General features: G+C 37.3%; 1 protein-coding gene across 1 annotated transcript in view; it reads right to left on the bottom strand.

The window, feature by feature from the left end:
- ifih1 (interferon induced with helicase C domain 1) overlaps positions 1-17850 on the bottom strand; it is a 32865-nt gene that overhangs the window by 4837 nt on the left and 10178 nt on the right. The window contains exons 5-12 of the mRNA XM_016248794.1: positions 14890-15086; positions 12677-12887; positions 10589-10806; positions 7451-7555; positions 6762-6885; positions 5214-5429; positions 3921-4177; positions 3656-3805 (exon numbers count right to left, since the gene is read on the bottom strand). Of these exons, the coding sequence (XP_016104280.1) occupies positions 3656-3805; positions 3921-4177; positions 5214-5429; positions 6762-6885; positions 7451-7555; positions 10589-10806; positions 12677-12887; positions 14890-15086 (1478 nt within the window). The remainder of the gene's footprint in view (positions 1-3655; positions 3806-3920; positions 4178-5213; positions 5430-6761; positions 6886-7450; positions 7556-10588; positions 10807-12676; positions 12888-14889; positions 15087-17850) is intronic.

The following is a 17850-nucleotide window of genomic DNA, read 5'->3' as shown; positions in this document are numbered from 1 at the left end:
TATTTTATATATATATATATATATATATATATATATATATATACACAAGAGCAATATATCGGCCACACTCTGTATTTGCATTGGCCATTAAAAAAATCCCCTATGAGTCAACCAGTATTAAAGGGCTAGTTCACCCAAAAATGAAAATTCTGTCATTAATTACTCACCCTCATGTCGTTCCAAACCTGTAAGACCTTTGCTCATCTTCGGAACACAAATTAAGATATTTTTGATGAATTCCGAGAGCTCTCTGACCAGGGGCGGTTCTAGGATTTCATCTTTAGGGGGGCTTAGCCCTCAGAGAGACCATTAGATACAACGATACAAATTACCTAAATAAACAGTATTTTACTGTGCTTATGAAAACTGTATTACTTTATAAAGTAATTAGACACAATTACCTCTTAAAGTTACAGAAGATACTTAGTGAGTGATTCTCATGTTTTTCTTTTGTTGTTTGATTAACATTATTAGCCTAATATAAGAAATGCATGGATCCGTTACTGACACACATCCAATATTTTCTTAACTGTTTGATTATTTAAGATGTAACCGACTGCATTTACTTGAATACTCGTCAAGACGGCCAGTGGAATAATATTTTGTGTATTTGCTTATTTGCTCGAGAAGACGCGAAAGTGAATGACCCGATCTCATGAAAGTGCATTTCAATGGCACGATTTTCTGTTTCTATTTGGCGTGCTATTTATACGCAGAAACTGACTTTGGCGTGCATATGAGATGCAATGGTTAGGATTAGGGGTGTGGGGAAGGTGCGTATCATAAGCACACCAAATAGAAACAGAAAATCGTGCCATTGAAACGCACTTTCATGAGACCAGGCTGGTGTGCTGTCCGTGCAGTGCCTCTCAGTGCGTGTGTGCGCACAGTAATGATCTATCATAGCGCGTGAGTACCACATTGAGATTGATAAACGAGCGAGAATGATAAACTTTCTTGAGGAAGCAGCAGTGGCCTGATTGTTCAGATAACTGATTATAGTTTAAGGGGGGCGGAGACGACAAATAGGGGGGCTGAAGCCCACCTAAAAAGGGTCTAGAACCCTCCCATAGACAGCAATGTAAGTAACACGATCAAGGCTCAGAAACGTAGCAAGGACATCGTTAAAATAATCCACGTGACATCAGTGGTTCAACCGTAATTTTACGAAGCTACAAGAATACTTTTTGCGCGCAAAGAAAACAAAAATAACGACTTTATCCAACAATTCGTCTCCTCCGCATCAGTTATAGCACCATTTTGGAGAGTATCACATAAACAATGTATGCTGTTCTGTGTCAGCAGCACCATACGCGGATAACGTTGCATACGTTGTTTACGTACGTGATACTCTCAAAAATGGCACTCTAGGGTGACGCTGAGGAGACGAATTGTTGAATAAAGTCGTTATTTTTGTTTTCTTTGCGCACAAAAAACATTCTCGTAGCTTCGTAAAATTACAGTTGAACCACTGATGTCACATGGATTATTTTAACGATGTCCTTACTACATTTCTGAGCTTTGATCGTGGATCCTTGCTGTCTGTGGGAGGGTCAGAGAGGTCTCGGAATTCATCAGAAATATCTTAATATGTGTTCCGAAGATGAACGAAGGTCTTACAGGTTTGGAACGACATGAGGGTGAGTAATTAATGACAGAATTAATTTTTTGGTTGAACTATCCCTTTAAGAAGTATGCATATACTTTGTCATTCATGATATAACATTTTATGTATTATGTACTACATGGTCCATATATATTTGGACACGGGCACAATTTTTATTATTTTAGCTGCTGACAAAAACATATTCAAGTTACTTTAATTTGAGGGTATTCTCATCAAAATTGGAGGAAAGGTTAAGGAATTACAGCTCTTTAATATGTACCTCCCCCCTTTTTCAAGGGACCATAAATAATTGGACAATTGACTCAAAAGCTGTTTCATGGACAGGCGTGGGCTATTCTTTCATTATTTCTACATCAATTAAGCAGGTAAAAGGTCTGGAGTTGATTCTAAGTGTGTCATTTGCATTTGGAAGCTGTTGCTCTGAACCCATATCATGCGGTCAAAGGATCTCTCCATACAAGTGAAACTATTGTTAGGCTTCAAAGACAAACCAAATCCATCAGACAGATAGTAGGAACATTCGGAGTGGCCAAATCAACAGTTTGGTACATTCTGAGAAAAAAGAACACACTGGTGAGCTCAGCAACAAAAAAGGCCTGGACGTCCACAGAGGACAACAGTGGTGGATGATTGGATGATCCTCTCCATGGTAAAGAAAAACCCTTTCACGGCATCCAGCCAAGAGAAGAACACTCTCCAGGAGGCAGGCATGTCACTGTGAAAGTCTACAATCAAGAGAAGACTTCACGAGAACAAATACAGAGGTTTCACCACAAGGTGCAAACAAGGCCAGATTAGACTTTGCCAAAAAACATCTAAAAAGCCAGAATTGGAAATTAAGATCAACCTGTACCAGAATGACGGGAAGAAAAAAGTATGGAGAAGGCTTGGAACAGCTCATGATCCAAAGCATACAACATCACATGCGGAGCAGTGTGATGGCATGGGCATGCATGGCTTCCAGTGGCACTGGGTTCCTGGTGTTTATTGATGATGTGACGGAAGACAGAAGCAGAAGAATTCTTAAGTGTATAGGGATATACTCTCTGCCCAGATTGTCAAATGGAGCAAAGTTGATTGGGCGGCGCTTCATAGTGCAAATGGACGATGAACCAAAACATACAGCAAATGATACCCAGGAGTTTTTGTAGGTAAAAAAATTGAATATTCTGCAATGGCCAATCAAATAGTCAATCTCCTGATCTCAACATTTAACATGCTGAAGACAAAAGAAAGGCAGAAAGACCCACAAACAAACAACAAATGAAGTCAGCTGCAGTAAAGGCCTGGCAAAGCATCACAAAGGAGGAAACCCAGTCTCTGGCGATGTCCATGAGTTCCAGACTTAAGGCAGTCTTTGCCTGCAAAGGTTTCTCAACAAAATATTAAAAATGAAGATTTTATTCATGATTATATTTATTTGCCCAATTACATTTGAGCCCCTGAAAATGAGGGGACTGTGTATAAAAATGGTTGTAATTCCTAAGCATTTTATGTTATATTTTTGTTCAACCCCTTGAATTAAAGCTTAAAGTCTGCACTTCAGTCTTCCATCTTCATTGTTTTATTTTTATTTTATTTTATTCTGTTCTGGTGGCATACAGAGCTGAAATTATGAAAATTGTGTCAGTGTCCAAATATATATGGACCTGACTGTATATTGTACTATATTGTGTGTAAACAAGTGTATCTGGCCTCATAGTGACCTTGTTTCTGTTGGGTAACTATACAGGAAATCACTACATTGAGTTTTTCATTTGATAATGGCTATTTTAAATTGGTATTAGAAGTTGGGCTATTACTTATGAAAACGATGAACACAGACTTTAGCTATAGAATGCTTAAACTGAATGTTGAAAACTTTTAGTTAGGCTCCTGTTACACATTTAAGTGCTGCAGATGTGAGACGTATGAAACCGGCCCGAGAGCCATATGGCATCTAAAGTAAATAATAAACAAAAAACTACAAGCCCTTAGAAACAGGCCAGAAAGTGTAGCATGATGTTCAGCAATAGTCTAAAATCACACCTGAATCATGGCGATCTCATTGGTCACAAGGCAATAGCGTATGACGAAATTACATTCGGCGATGTCCAAACCCTCTTCTGCTACAGTGGTGGCTATTAGCACATTGATTTGGCCGTCACGAAACTTGTTCAGCACGTCTTTCTGCTCTGCCTGTAAATGGCAGGACAGTATTTTATTAAAATCGAAATTATGACACTAATGCAACCTGGAACAATTATTTAAATGAATGCAGACACATTAGTTCCTGAGTTTGAGAGTGACTTACAGCAGTCATCGGTTTCACCACGCTCTGATCTCCTCCACCGATCAGATAGCTGGCACTGACTCCCACTTCATCAAACTTGGGATTTTCTTGAATCCACTGGCAGAGAGCGATGGCGCTGAGGCGGGTCCGGGTGAATATGATACCTCTCGCTCTCTCTCTGGTGCTGAATTCCTTCAGGATGTTGGTTTTCAGCTGGGCCAGATTGTTGTTTTCATACTGAGGCTTTCCCATCAACTCCTGCAGCTTTTCTTTATTGTCTGTTGAATATTAAGAGAAACCGATACAAACAGTAAATCAGCATTACCCAACAAGATGTTTAGCATGTCTGGACACATTTTAAAGGGATTGTTCATCCAAAACAGTGTTGCTTCAGTATTATTTTGAATAACTTTTCAGTTATTTCCAGTTGAATGTTTTCAAATTTAATTTAATTTTAACTGAGTAATTTTATGTGCTTTTGTAATTTTTTATTGAGCTTGAATACATTTTTTTCAGTTTGAGTAATTTTATTTTATTTCAGTTAGTTCAGTTGGTAAGCATCATTTCTATTTTTTTTAAATGCTTTTTAGATTTAGGATTTTCATCTAAAATTAATTTTCAGTTACATTTTTAAATAGTTTTAGTTAAAAAAGGGTTATTATTGTTAACTAAAAAAATAAAATTCATTACTCAAAAATGAATATAAAATAAAATAAAACTTATTTTATTTCAGATAGTACTTTCAGTAACATTTCTCATTTTAATTTAAGTACTAGTACTAAAGTACTAAAATGGAATAAACTAAAAACTAAAACTTTATTAAAAAAACAAAACACTATACAGATATAAAAAATAATAAACTAAAACTAATACAAATGACAAAAACAACTAAATTACCAAAACTTTTACTAAAATTAAAATGAAAACAGAAAATATAAAAAATAAAACTCAATTCAAATTAACAAAAACTATAATAGGATATACTAAAATAACACTGCTTAACAATATCAATACTGCTCCAAAAATAAAAAAAGTCATCATTTGCTCACTCCCATGTTGTTCCCATGCTTGTTTGTTAGTATAAAGCATCATCCACTTTCATCAAAAGTGCTCAGATATTACTGAGCATCTCCTGTTGCGTCTCACGGAATGAAGAAAATAATACAGGATTGGAACAAAATGAGTAAATGATGATAAATATTCTGCTTGGCTCCATGCATTTTTATTTTATTAACAGCTTAAGTAATCGCTGGAGCCCCGTAAAAGACTATTTCCACTATATTCCAGAGAGCATTGCGTCTGTTTTTATGATACCTTTGAACAAAGTGAAGAGGAATCGCTCAGTGTCTGTGATTGTAACAGTGCCTTCCTCATCGGGGCTGGATTTGGTCTTGAGCTCTTCGTTGTGATATTTGTTGAGGAAGCGGAAGGCGTCTGACATGCGTATGGTGTTGCTCTGATGAAGAGCCTCGTTGTATTGGCGGAGATGTTCGGCACACACACGCACCTTCTGATTCTCCTCCTTAGCAGCTGGTGAACAACACAGACAGTCGATATTTATAAAGAGTTCAACAATATAACTCCTGTTAGGCCACAAGATCAGCCCATTAAGGTTCTTTAATTTATAGTACACTCATTGGACTATTAAATAAAGTATTTAGTGTATCCATAATTGCAAGTAAAAATCCCATTCTTTTTCTCAACAGAGAAAAAGTAGCAATAATACACATTTAAAACGGGCTTACCATGAATTCTGAAGTTATGCAATTTCAACGTCATTTTTAAGCAATCGGGTTTAAGTTACATCATTTGCAGTTCATCATGAGATGAGTAGTTAATACACTTGTCTTGTTCGCTTGTTTCCCCCCCCTGTTCTTCAATTACTTATTTTTGTGTAAGATACTTTAATGTTGGGAGTTGTCTCAGAGCTGATTGGTTTGGGTAAATATTTCTTGCAAATATCTATGGTGAAATTGAAAAAATAAACGACGTTATTGTTAACTCAACTTTATTGTTAACTACATTAACTGGCATAAAATTCAATATAAAAAACTTAAACTTATTTTATTTCAGCTAGCTGTCAAGGTAGCATTTTTAATTTTCACTTAACTTAATCTGAAGTACTAAAATAACTAACACTAAATAACCTAAAACCTAATTTAAATAAAAACCTAAAACCTATTTAAATAATTAAAATATATATATATAAATATAAATATATAAATAAAACAAAAAAAGATAAAAATAAATAAAACAAAAAAAAGACAAAACTCAACAAAATTATAATTTTTTTTTAAAGGGGTGGTTCAGTAGTCCGGGGTGCTATGCAACAGTTTGTGTTGTGCGAGAGTCAATATAATGGAAAGGGTGACTTCTGGTGGTGAATGAACGGAAGTCCATGGACAGAATTCGTGACAGCAGGAGGCATAGGACGCACAAAGAGAAACCACATTTTAGTAAGAGCTTTGCAAAGATCCTCACTTACTGTTACTGGATTTTTGGAAGAAATATATGTATACAGTTAAACTTCATGTACAAATAAGTGTGTAAGACAAGCTCAAAATTAGTGTGAATACTTATACAAAGCACAGCATCTAGTTATTTAAATCTATAAAGAAGAGCAAACTAGAAAAATTGAGTGGTGTGGCTGGTTAGGAAAACTGTGTAACGTTACAGCTCATAAATTAAGGTTTGAGACTGTGTGTTTTTGTGGTGCCACCAGGAATTTGTATTTATGGAAATTTAATTGACGCCTTTAAAACTGTAATAATTTTTATGACGTTTTCCTGATATTTCCAGGTTTTGAATGACCCAGTAAACCTCCATATATCTGAATGTCTTTGTAAAAGGCAGTAAACTCACCGTTCTGCTCTTTCTGTACGACCCACTGTTCGTAATTTTGTGTGCCGGGCTCACAGAGGGGCTTCAGGTCAGCATGCTCGTGGATTTCATCCATTATCTTCTTGATCACGTCTCCAAACGGGTCCTTTAACATGCCATAGACAGGTTTTTATTGTAACTTTTTCATATAATCCACAACTAAACTGAATATACTAGCGTCATTACAGTACAGTATGCATGCTTTCCCACTTTATTGTTGACAGACAAGAACTTTAAGTCTTTAAGTTATTGTATTGTTATTGTTTACACAGGCTTTTTCTAGATATATCTAGAACAGTTATTCCGTATGGTGTGTCATTTTTGTGCTACTAGTGGCACCAAAAAAGAATTGCAAAAGTCATTGACTATTTTTAAACAAGACTCAAGACTTTCTCACAAGACTATTTTCAAACAAATTTTTTAAGATAAACTTAAGAATGTTCTTAAGTGCAAAATAAGAAAGAAACTTATACAGGTTTGGAACGACATGAGGGTGAGTAAATTACAAAATTGTAATTTTTGAGTGAACTATTCCTTTAAGTAAGACAAAAATAAGCAGTTGAGAAGAATTTTATTCTTTTTTTATATTCTTTTTATTCTTACTCCCATCCCAAACTAGTGGTGCAGAAATGACACACAAGTTTATTCGATGACACACATTGTGGAATTACCTCCTTCCTCTCTTCTGCTCTTGCAATCCTTTTGTATGGTGTTTTGGCCTCCTCTTCTTCGAAAGTCTTTGTTTTTATTGTGAATGCGTCCAAGTTTGCACAGATCTGTAATGAATCAAAAATATACTGTTGAACTCACAGCTCCAGTTTAGAGATGGCTAACACATAAACTGTGAAACGATCAATACCATCACACATCAGTGGACATAAACTGACATTGACCAAATTTACAAATAGCAAAACGTTATATATTGTCATTTGATTCTTGACTTATCAGTTAGAATCTCTCCTTTTGACTCATTTAGTAAAATATCCAGTTTACAGGAGTCATTTGATTGTGAATCAGACTACATTGGCTGGGTTTGTTGTTTGCATGTTTGTGGACTTCGTTGGACAAATGCAGATGTATTTAAGAACTGTCAGCATTTTTAAAAGAAACCAATTCCCATTTCTTAACTTTGATTTCTAGTACTGAGAAACCAACGCTAAAGAGTTTCTCTTGGCACTTTGGTGCTGTTGTCATAAAGATTCATGGTAAAACAGGCCAGCAGAGTAATAATGTGATGCAGGGTCCTGACTGGAGAGGCATGAAAGGCATGCAGAGGTTTATGGCAGGGGCCACGCAGAACATTGGAAACAGCTTTGCGGTGGAGAAAACAGTAAGAGATGTGGGAGAGGAGGGTATGTGTGTGTGTGCAAAAGTCAGATTACAAAAAAACACTTAGGGAAGATTTGGTTTTTTGATTTGAGAGAAGAAGGAAAAGAACTTGAAGTTAAGCAGAATGTAGAATTTGTGCATTATAGAGTGTGTGTATGTGTATTCGCTAACATATGGATTTGCTCAGCCTTGTTCCCTTTCAGTCGGTCACTCTCGACGTCACGTCGGATGACCGGTTGGACAAATGCAGATGTATTTAAGAACTGTCAGCATTTTTAAAAGAAACCAATTCCCATTTCTTAACTTTGATTTCTAGTACTGAGAAACCAACGCTAAAGAGTTTCTCTTGGCACTTTGGTGCTGTTGTCATAAAGATTCATGGTAAAACAGGCCAGCAGAGTAATAATGTGATGCAGGGTCCTGACTGGACAGGCATGAAAGGCATGCGGAGGTTTATGGCAGGGGCCATGCAGAACATTGGAAACAGCTTTGCGGTGGAGAAAACAGTAAGAGATGTGGGAGAGGAGGGTATGTGTGTGTGTGCAAACGTCAGATTACAAAAAAACACTTAGGGAAGGTTTGGTTTTTTGATTTGAGAGAAGAAGGAAAAGAACTTGAAGTTAAGCAGAATGTAGAATTTGTGCATTATAGAGTGTGTGTATGTGTATTCGCTAACATATGGATTTGCTCAGCCTTGTTCCCTTTCAGTCGGTCACTCTCGACGTCACGTCGGATGACCGACGAAATTGGGATTTTGCTTAGAGAGACCAATCTACTTGGAGTGTAAACTAAACGAGCCAATGCACATTGGCATGTGATTATTGCATCCAGCTGCCGCGTTACAATCACCTCCATTCTTCCATATGCACCTAAGGGATGTCCATATGTGTATTGCTTCCGAAACCTCCTTCGGGAAAGTTGGAGCTTCCGTAATGTCCCTGTTCCAAGTAGAACGGGTACGTTTTCCCAGTGTTATCCAGTCTTACTCAGTGGGTAGTGCCATAGCAGCAGTATCTGGTCCTCTTGTGCAAGCCCTGGCCTACGCCAAAAAGTAGGGGCGCAGGTGGCTTCCACAGGACACTGGAAGGGGCAGTAGCTGTGGCCTTTTGGTAGGATCCCAATTTCGGCTGAAAGGGAACGTCTCGGTTACGTATGGTAACCCTCGTTCCCTGAAGGAGGGAACGGAGACGTCATGTCCCGTCGCCACAGCTCCTGTACCACCGCTGAGCGGCCGGGTCACCGGCTCGGCTCCTCAGCGAAAACCTGAATATGCACTGCATCTACTGCCTACTTATACTCACGCTGTGATCAGCGGCAGTTGGATGCAATAATCGCATGCCAATGTGCATTGGCTCGTTTAGTTTACACTCGAAGTAGATTGATCTCTCTAAGCGAGATCCCAATTTCGTCGGTCAGCCGACGTGACGTCTCCGTTCCCTCCTTCAGGGAACGAGGGTTACCATACGTAACCGAGACGTTCTCATAACATGTAACATGCACATTGCTGGTAGGCATGGGAGTTGTTGACTAACAATTTGCTTCCGCTTAATGATTCCAGTTCCTTAACAGTTCCATTCAAGAACTAAAAGCTGGAATACACTACACGGCTTTTAAAATCCGAACAGAATTCAAAAGCTAGGCATCATACACTAAACGACTGAGGATCATACACTACCAGACTTCATTAAAGTCATTTCCATAACAACAGACTCACGCAGATCTGAAAAAATCGAGTATTCCAGCCTTTAGGTTCTTGTGGTAATTTAAAGGAACGAATTAACTATAACAATACTTGTACAGCATTTATTAATCTTAATGTTAATATCAACATTCACGAGTACATTAGTTAATGCACTGTAAACTAACATGAACATGAAAATTTTATTAACTAACATTAACAAAGGTTATAAATGCTGTCGAAATATATTGTTCATTGTTAGCAAATGAGAAATGTTTTTCAAAGTCTCTTCAAAATCACCAAAGCTGCATTTATTTGATGAAAAATACAGTACAAGCAGGAAATATTATTGCAATTTAAAATAACTGTTTTCTATTTGAATATATTTTAAAAAGTAATTTATTCCTGTGATCAAAGCTGAATTTTCAGCATCATTACTCCAGTCTTCAGTGTCACATGATCCTTCAGAAATCATTCTAATATCATTATCAATGTTGAAAACAGTTTTGTTGTTTCATAATTCTGTGAAAACTGTGATACATTTTTTCCAGGAGGAATAGAAAGTTCAAAGCATTTTTATTTATTTATTTTTTAAATCAGAAATCTTTCGTAATATTATAAATGTCTTTAATTCATTCTTGCTGAATAAAAGTATTAATTTCTTTTTTTGTGCAATAGAAAGATGTGTTGTCTGCACCATCACAACTCAAATAACTCATTTTTTGTCTTTGCTGTATCATTGTAGTAAGCAGAACAATGCAGAAGCTGAAGAAGCATTACTGGAAGCGAGCGTCATTATTACCTGGAGAATGTGTTCCTCCGCTCTCTGCTGGCTCATCGCTCCTCCCACACCAGGTGAGGCCGTCAGACCCAGAATCTGAGGGAGCGCAACTGGACTCTTCTCCTGCTTCTTCAATACCTGGTTCTGGTGTTTCTGTTTCAGGTAGCGAATCATGATGTGGTTATACACACCGCCCTTCTTCGTGTGATGGCATTCGTCAATAACCATCAGAGTGAACTCTGCAAGTATAGGAATTAAATCCGAATTGAAAATTCGAATCAGAAAGAGCTTTATTACCAAGGAATTCGTCTTGGTGACAGGGTGTCTTGGTGTGAATGGAAGCTCTCCAGTGCAGAAAAAAAGTACAGACATACATATAATTTAAGGTAGTAAAATGAAATATAACACTAATAATAAAGAGAATAGACAATAAATTAAAAATATGATAACTAGTGACGATTTAGAGTACTGTACCAATTTATAGGACATTATTTAAATATTTAAATTTAAAATGATTAATATACTTCTAGTGCAATATTTCTAAGTTTTAATTCAATACTACTTAATATTAGATTTTATAATTTATATAATATTTAAACTACCCAACTGTTGGGTTAGATTTTGGTTACATTTTTAAATGAACTTTTTAACCCAACAGTTGGGTTAGTCCATATTTGACCCAACACTGGGATGAAACAACCCAGCATTTTTTTAGAGTGTATTTACAGAACGGTTATATCATTTATATAATTTGCCTGATTTTATACAGCATTTTGATGGTGGTTTTATGGAGTCCCCTCTGTAAAAAATCTTTCATTCTAATATGTTTATCCTATATTCAGATTTCCATTCTGAAAATGTATGCAAATGAGTGCATATTTAATTGGTTAAAGTCAAATTTGCATATTTGAACATAACATTTCAGAAAACTTGTAAAACTTGTAATAAGTGTCTTAATCCACTTATTCATAGGGGGAAGTATAGCGATATCTATTATCACCTGTAGTGTCTTGCCATTAAGGGATAGTTCATTCAAAAATTTTAATTCTGATCAAAAATTCATCATTTACATATTCCAGTTTCAAACCTATATGACTTTTTTTTTTGTCCATTAAACATGAAAAAGAAGATATTTTGAGCAATGCATTTAAATGTTTTTTTTTCTCAATGTTGTTTGGACTCAAGTTCTTCAGAACATCTTTTGTTTTCTGCAGAAGAAACTTGTACATGTTCGGAACGACATGAGGGAGAGTCAATGATGGCAGAATGTTTATTTTTGGCTCAAATTTCCTTCCATAATTGCAATTATTTGTATTTGTACCATTAATCGCCAGCTATAATTTACAAATTACTGTATATACAAACCCCCACAAACGTTCATATTCCTTACATACAAATAGCATTATTTTTTCTAGCATGTGTTTCTAATCATCAAAGGCGGGTGCTGTAAACCTCCAGTCCACTCTCACCGGCTCAGTTTACAGCCGTTTTTGTGCCGCCTTCCGGCGCTCCCAGGGGTCTCTGGGGGGGAAAAAAAGAGCTAGTCTGCATTTCACACACTGACAAAGAGGGGGTGAGTGATGGGGCCACGTTTTACAAATCAGACTTTAAAGGTGCTGCCTGTTTGGCCCCTCAAGGCTGGAGTGGGAGATGAACCTTAGCTCAGACTCTGAAAATGACAGCAAATCTCCACTGAATTTGATCAGCCAGACATGTGGTCGAAAAAAATTATAATAAAGGGTTTAAGAGTAAAACAGGGGGGGGGGGAACAACAAACACCATATGCCCCAGAGAAGGAATCCCCCTCAGCCAGACATGTGGTCGAAAAAAATTATAATAAAGGGTTTAAGAGTAAAACAGGGGGGGGGGGAAACAACAAACAGCATATGCCACAGAGGAGGAATCCCACCTTGCGGCGGACGCTGCCAGAGAGACTCACAGGAGAGCCGAATCTGCCAGCAAAGACTGATGGGGGAAAAACACTGTCACATGAAACCTCAGAGGAGGAGCTCTGGTCTCCTTTCAACCTCTAACAGAAGCCGAACCCATTCGACTGGACTCTCTGAGAGTGTCGAAATGATGTTTGGAGAGAAGGAAAATGTGACCTACGTGATAATTTGATCCCGTCCTCGTCGCCGTTCTTGGCTTTGACCAAAGAGTTTTCCAGAATCTGTGCTGTGCAGATGATGATGTCGTTTTGCTCGATGATTTGTGGGAAGGAGATTTTGAGCTGCGAGGCTCCGCTGACCCGCTCCACTGAGTACTGGTGCTTCAGAAACCGCCCAAACTCGGCCTTGTAGTGCTGCTCGACCAGGGGAACCTGGAAAGATATCATATAGCATTATTAGGTTGCTAGGGTTTTGCATGACTTTTTTGTGATATCACTTTAAGTGGTCGTTTTGAGGAAGTGCTGAGTCGCTGAAGACATGATTCAGCAGGACAGAAAGTCCCTCTGCTGCTACAGCAAACAGTCGAAATCATCTAGTTTCTGTTTTTCTCTTTCAGAGGCCTGAAAAACTCTAGCTCAGTGCCTGTTGATCTAATCAGCCTGGGAAGTAAAGAATGTTATTGCTCAAAAGTTTCACGTTAATAGCTCAGAAGACTTGTCTTAGATGTTTCTCTTCAAATTCTAAGAATAAACACAAATGAGACAATTGTTGACAAACAGTGAGAGCTTAGAGCTGTAAAATTATTGTTAATACCAAGATCATTTGGTCTTCGAAGAATTGATGAGAAATAAATAACATAAATAAATAAAGATATTTAAAAAAAATAATAATAATTTATAGATGCCAAGGTTGTTTTGCCTGCTAAGAATTTGATGAGAAATGTTTGATTTTTAATTAAATAAAATTGATATAAATATTTATTTTAATGAATGAATATATTTAAATAAAAATATAGATATCAAGATTGTTTGAACTTCTAAGAATTTGTTTTGTTTTATTAAAATAAAATAAATATTTATTTAATGAAATTAAATATGAAAATAAATAATTTATAGATTATTAAATAATTTATTAGAAAATTTATAGAATACCAAGATTATGTTGCCTTGTAAGAATTTGATGAGTTCCCATTCAGTCAGTCACGTTCAACGTTACGTCAGTGACTGACGAATTGGGATCTCGCCCGAGAGCCCAATCACCTTCGAGTGTTAACTAAACAAGCCAATGACAGTTGGCGTGCGTGCTTCGCCACGCGCACCCCGCCCCGCAGCGCGGGTATAAAAGGAGAGCGCGTGCAAACGCACATCAGCTTTTCGCTTCGGAGCCGAGCATTCTACAGGACGAATCTCCGCGAGTGTTCGAGAGAAACAGCTGGCGTTGGTGTAACGGCGTATCAGCGGGGGTTGCCATCCAGGCTGCTGAAACCACAGCGGGGTGCAGCTCTCTTTCTGCGGTCTCGCAGCGCCCTCCACTGGGCGCTTCAGCGCTCTGACTAAAAGAGTGTTTTTTTCCATTTCTAAAAGAGCAAATTCCAAAAGAGCTCCACGAGCGACGGGCGTCTTTTTAAAGATGGCTTCCCGCTCGTGCGTTTCTGGATGCGGTCGTTTCCTGCCTTCATCTGACGGTCATGATCACTGCCTCTCGTGCTTGAGCTTACAGCACGCTGAAGCAGCGCTCATGGATGAGTCATGTTCTCACTGCGTTAGTTAACACTCGAAGGTGATTGGGCTCTCGGGCGAGATCCCAATTCGTCAGTCACTGACGTAACGTCTCCGTTCCCTCCTTCAGGGAACGAGGGTTACACAAGTAACCTAGACGTTATGTTAGTTTTAATGAAATAAAATAAGTAAAATCAATATAAATATTTATTTTAATAAATAAAATATTTGAAAATTTTAAATAAATACATGTAAAAAATAAATAAATAATTACATAAATAACAGATAACAAGATTATTCGGCCTTGTAAGAATTTGAAGAGAAATGTTTGAGTTTTAATAAAATAAATAAAATAATTAAGTATAAATATCAATTGAAATAAATAAAAAAATTTAAATAAAGAGTTTATTGATACCAATGTAATTTGGTCTGATCTTGATGATAAATGTTTGAGTTTTAATGAAATGAGATAAATAAATATTTGAACAAACAAACAAATAATTGATTGTTTGATACCAAGATAATTTGATCCTATAAGTATTTGATGAGACATTTTTGGGGTTTAAAATTTTTTAAATTCTTAAATAATTTAACAAAAAAGAATAATACTATAGTTTACATTTTTGTTACTTATGATACTGTTTATAATATAGACACTATTATATGTTAGAGGTGAATTTGTTATATTTGTAGTAAATGAATGGCCGCGCAGCACCTTGTTGACCAAAACAACAACTTTCCCCGGTTGTCCCATCTGCTTCCTCCTCTCCAAATGTTCCTTAGTGATATACACAGCAACTCTGGTTTTCCCACTTCCTGTTGGGAGGCAGATGATGATGTTCTTTTCCTCCAGAGCTGGTCTCGCCACCTCCATCTGATAGTCACGCAGTACAATATCCCTCTTGCGTTCCTCTGAGGAAGAGAGAAAGAGAGGTGATCCTGTAATCAGACAGTTGTGTTTGCCTGCAGCATCAGTGCAGAGGAGGTCGTGTGTCTCGGTGGTTCAGCTATTGCAATTACAGCTGTGTTTTCTTTATCCCCTGCTAGTTAGAATAGCATTGCTGTTCATGAAGTCACCCACTCTAAAGCTCTGTAAGCCTGCTGTGAGTCTCACAAAACCTGAGAACATGTATAGGCAATATTTACCCTCAAAATCTAAATAATAATAATTTTTTTTTTATATATATAATGAAATTAAGTAAATGTTTCTGTCAGGATCACTATCGTCAAAGATGATTGACAGTTAGCATACAGTTTGGATTGGTGGTATGATTCTGTTCTAGGCAAGAACTCCCTGTGCATCCATGCAGCCTAGCATGGATGAGAGCATGGAGAGCAGCGATACCCTCCCCCCCAGGGTAAACAGTAAACACATTTTAGAATTAGTCTGATTCAAAGGAGAATCAGAAGGCTGAATCCTGACTGACAGAGGAGGAGCTGGGGATGGAGAAGGGTAATTAGCTATTGAGCAATGTGAAAACTGCTGCTAATACTGAGGGACCTTATATATGAATGCTTAGATAGGTGTCGTATTCCCATAGGTAGATGGAGATCAGCTGAGAGTCAGCTGATGCGAGCTTGACTAACGTGACCTGCCAGAACTAACGTTTACGCTTGATTTAGTTTAATCTTACTTTTTGCTCATCATAACTGCAATGTGAGGAAGTTTATTTTATTTGATATAATAATTATATAATTTTATCTTATTCAAATATTTGATTAAAAGTGTTTATATGTGTCTTTATTACGGCTTCTATTTATATTTTACTGCTTCTATATTATATTTAAAGTGTGAAGTATACTTAAATTGTGTTTCCTTGGTGTGGAAACATTGTGCTCTGCCAATATTAAATATGTGTTTAGTCTGTCATTTATGCCTAAATTTGAGTAAAATGTAAAAGTGTTACATAATTAAGGCATTACAGTATTAAGAATCTAATGAAAATCATTAGGAAACCATTTAGAAAATAATCATAATTATTAAAACTCAAAATGAAAACACACCGATGCATTACTGTAATTAATTGTAAATATGCTTAATTGTATCATCACAGTGCAAATATGTGATTTCAAATATTTTTGATTATTTTACAGTAATATTTTACAATAAAATATATTTTAAAATATTTGATAATTAATTTGTGAAATATTGAATGAAGTACTTTGTTTAATATAAAGCTTTGAAAAAAACGGCTAATTACTGTAAACAACATTTTTCTTTACCCACACAATATTTTTCTTTAGATTTTGTGATGAAATGTGACCTTAATAATTTTTTTTGGTGAGATTCCCCATGTAAACATGATTTCATAGCCTCTAGCTCTCTGTAGTATTTAGACCGATCGAATGAATGAAAGTGGAAATTCCACATTATCCAAACACAAGGATGCAGATCTACACATCTACACATCTGTACGTGGTTTCACTTACAGAAAGGCAAAATTCAAAATAGGGTTATTAAAAGAGCCCATTTTGCTTCGGTCTGGGAGAACAATTACCCTAAAAACACACAAGCTGAGACTGAGCTTTTGGCAGATGAGCCGCTGAAGCAGGTCTGAGTGTTTTCATTCACGTGGCTTCATGTGGAAACTCAATGTTCTCTGCCAATATCAAACATTTGTTTAGTCTGTCAGCATCATCAGTCCAATTACAGAGCTTCAAACTTCAGTAGTGAATGCGGCTCATGCCATCCAAGATATAGATGAGTTTGTTTCTTCATCAGAACTGATTTGGAGAAATGTAGCATTGCAATCACTTGCTGACCAACGGCTCTGCAGTGAATGGGTGCCGTCAGAATGAGAGTCCAAACAGCTGATAAATACATCACAATAATCCACAGCACTCCAGTCCATCAATTGACCGTTCGCAAAGAGCTTGATTGACAGGCGATCTGACCAATCATAACGCAGAATCTGCTATCTTGTCCGACAGTGCTTTCACACTTGGTTCGCTTGCCTGGTCCGAATCCGAATTCGATTGCTCCCCCCTCCCCCTGCCCCCACTGGACTGCGTTCATATTATTTTATTTGGGTCGGAACCGCGGTTCGTTTGAGTCATCAAGCCAGCAGCTGTTTACCCCGTTGCTTAGTAACGACGGCGCAGGAGAAGGCGGCAAATGCATAACATTGCTCTTTGCACTTTTATACATTTATGTTTTAAAAACGTTCGTTTTGTTTACAAAGCTTCGGTACATAACGGCACTTACATCTGTCTTACGAATGTACTGCAAATGCTCTAAAGAACGCTGAAGGCGAACAGAAATGAGACCTACAGCTCTCTGTTTGCAGCGTATCAGGAAAGTGAGTGAAACACAAACACACATTTTTATCAAATAATACGTTATTAATAGCTGTTCACTTCCGCAATTTGGTACGATTGCGTTCACATCAGCAGCGAACCGTACCGGAGTTCACATGAACCGTACCCCAGACCACCCTTTTTTAGCGGACTCTGGTACGGATCGCGGGTGCGCACCCGAGTTCGGAAGACAGCGTTCACATCATCCAAATGAACCGAACTCTGACGTCAGTCGAACCCGGGTGCGCACCAAAAGTGCTAGTGTGAAAGCACCCTAAACTTGAAAAACTTTCAGTGGTTGAAATAAAATACATTCTGATGTTCATTCAGTCTTATTTCGTGCTTTAAGTAAATATGAAAAGAGATCAGTTCACGTGTG

The sequence above is a fragment of the Sinocyclocheilus grahami genome, unplaced genomic scaffold (assembly GCF_001515645.1).
Source record: "Sinocyclocheilus grahami isolate Dianchi unplaced genomic scaffold, SAMN03320097.WGS_v1.1 scaffold891.1, whole genome shotgun sequence".
Taxonomy (NCBI): domain Eukaryota; kingdom Metazoa; phylum Chordata; class Actinopteri; order Cypriniformes; family Cyprinidae; genus Sinocyclocheilus; species Sinocyclocheilus grahami.
Note: the sequence above shows the minus strand (reverse complement) of the source record. Positions and strands in the feature narration are given on the sequence as shown.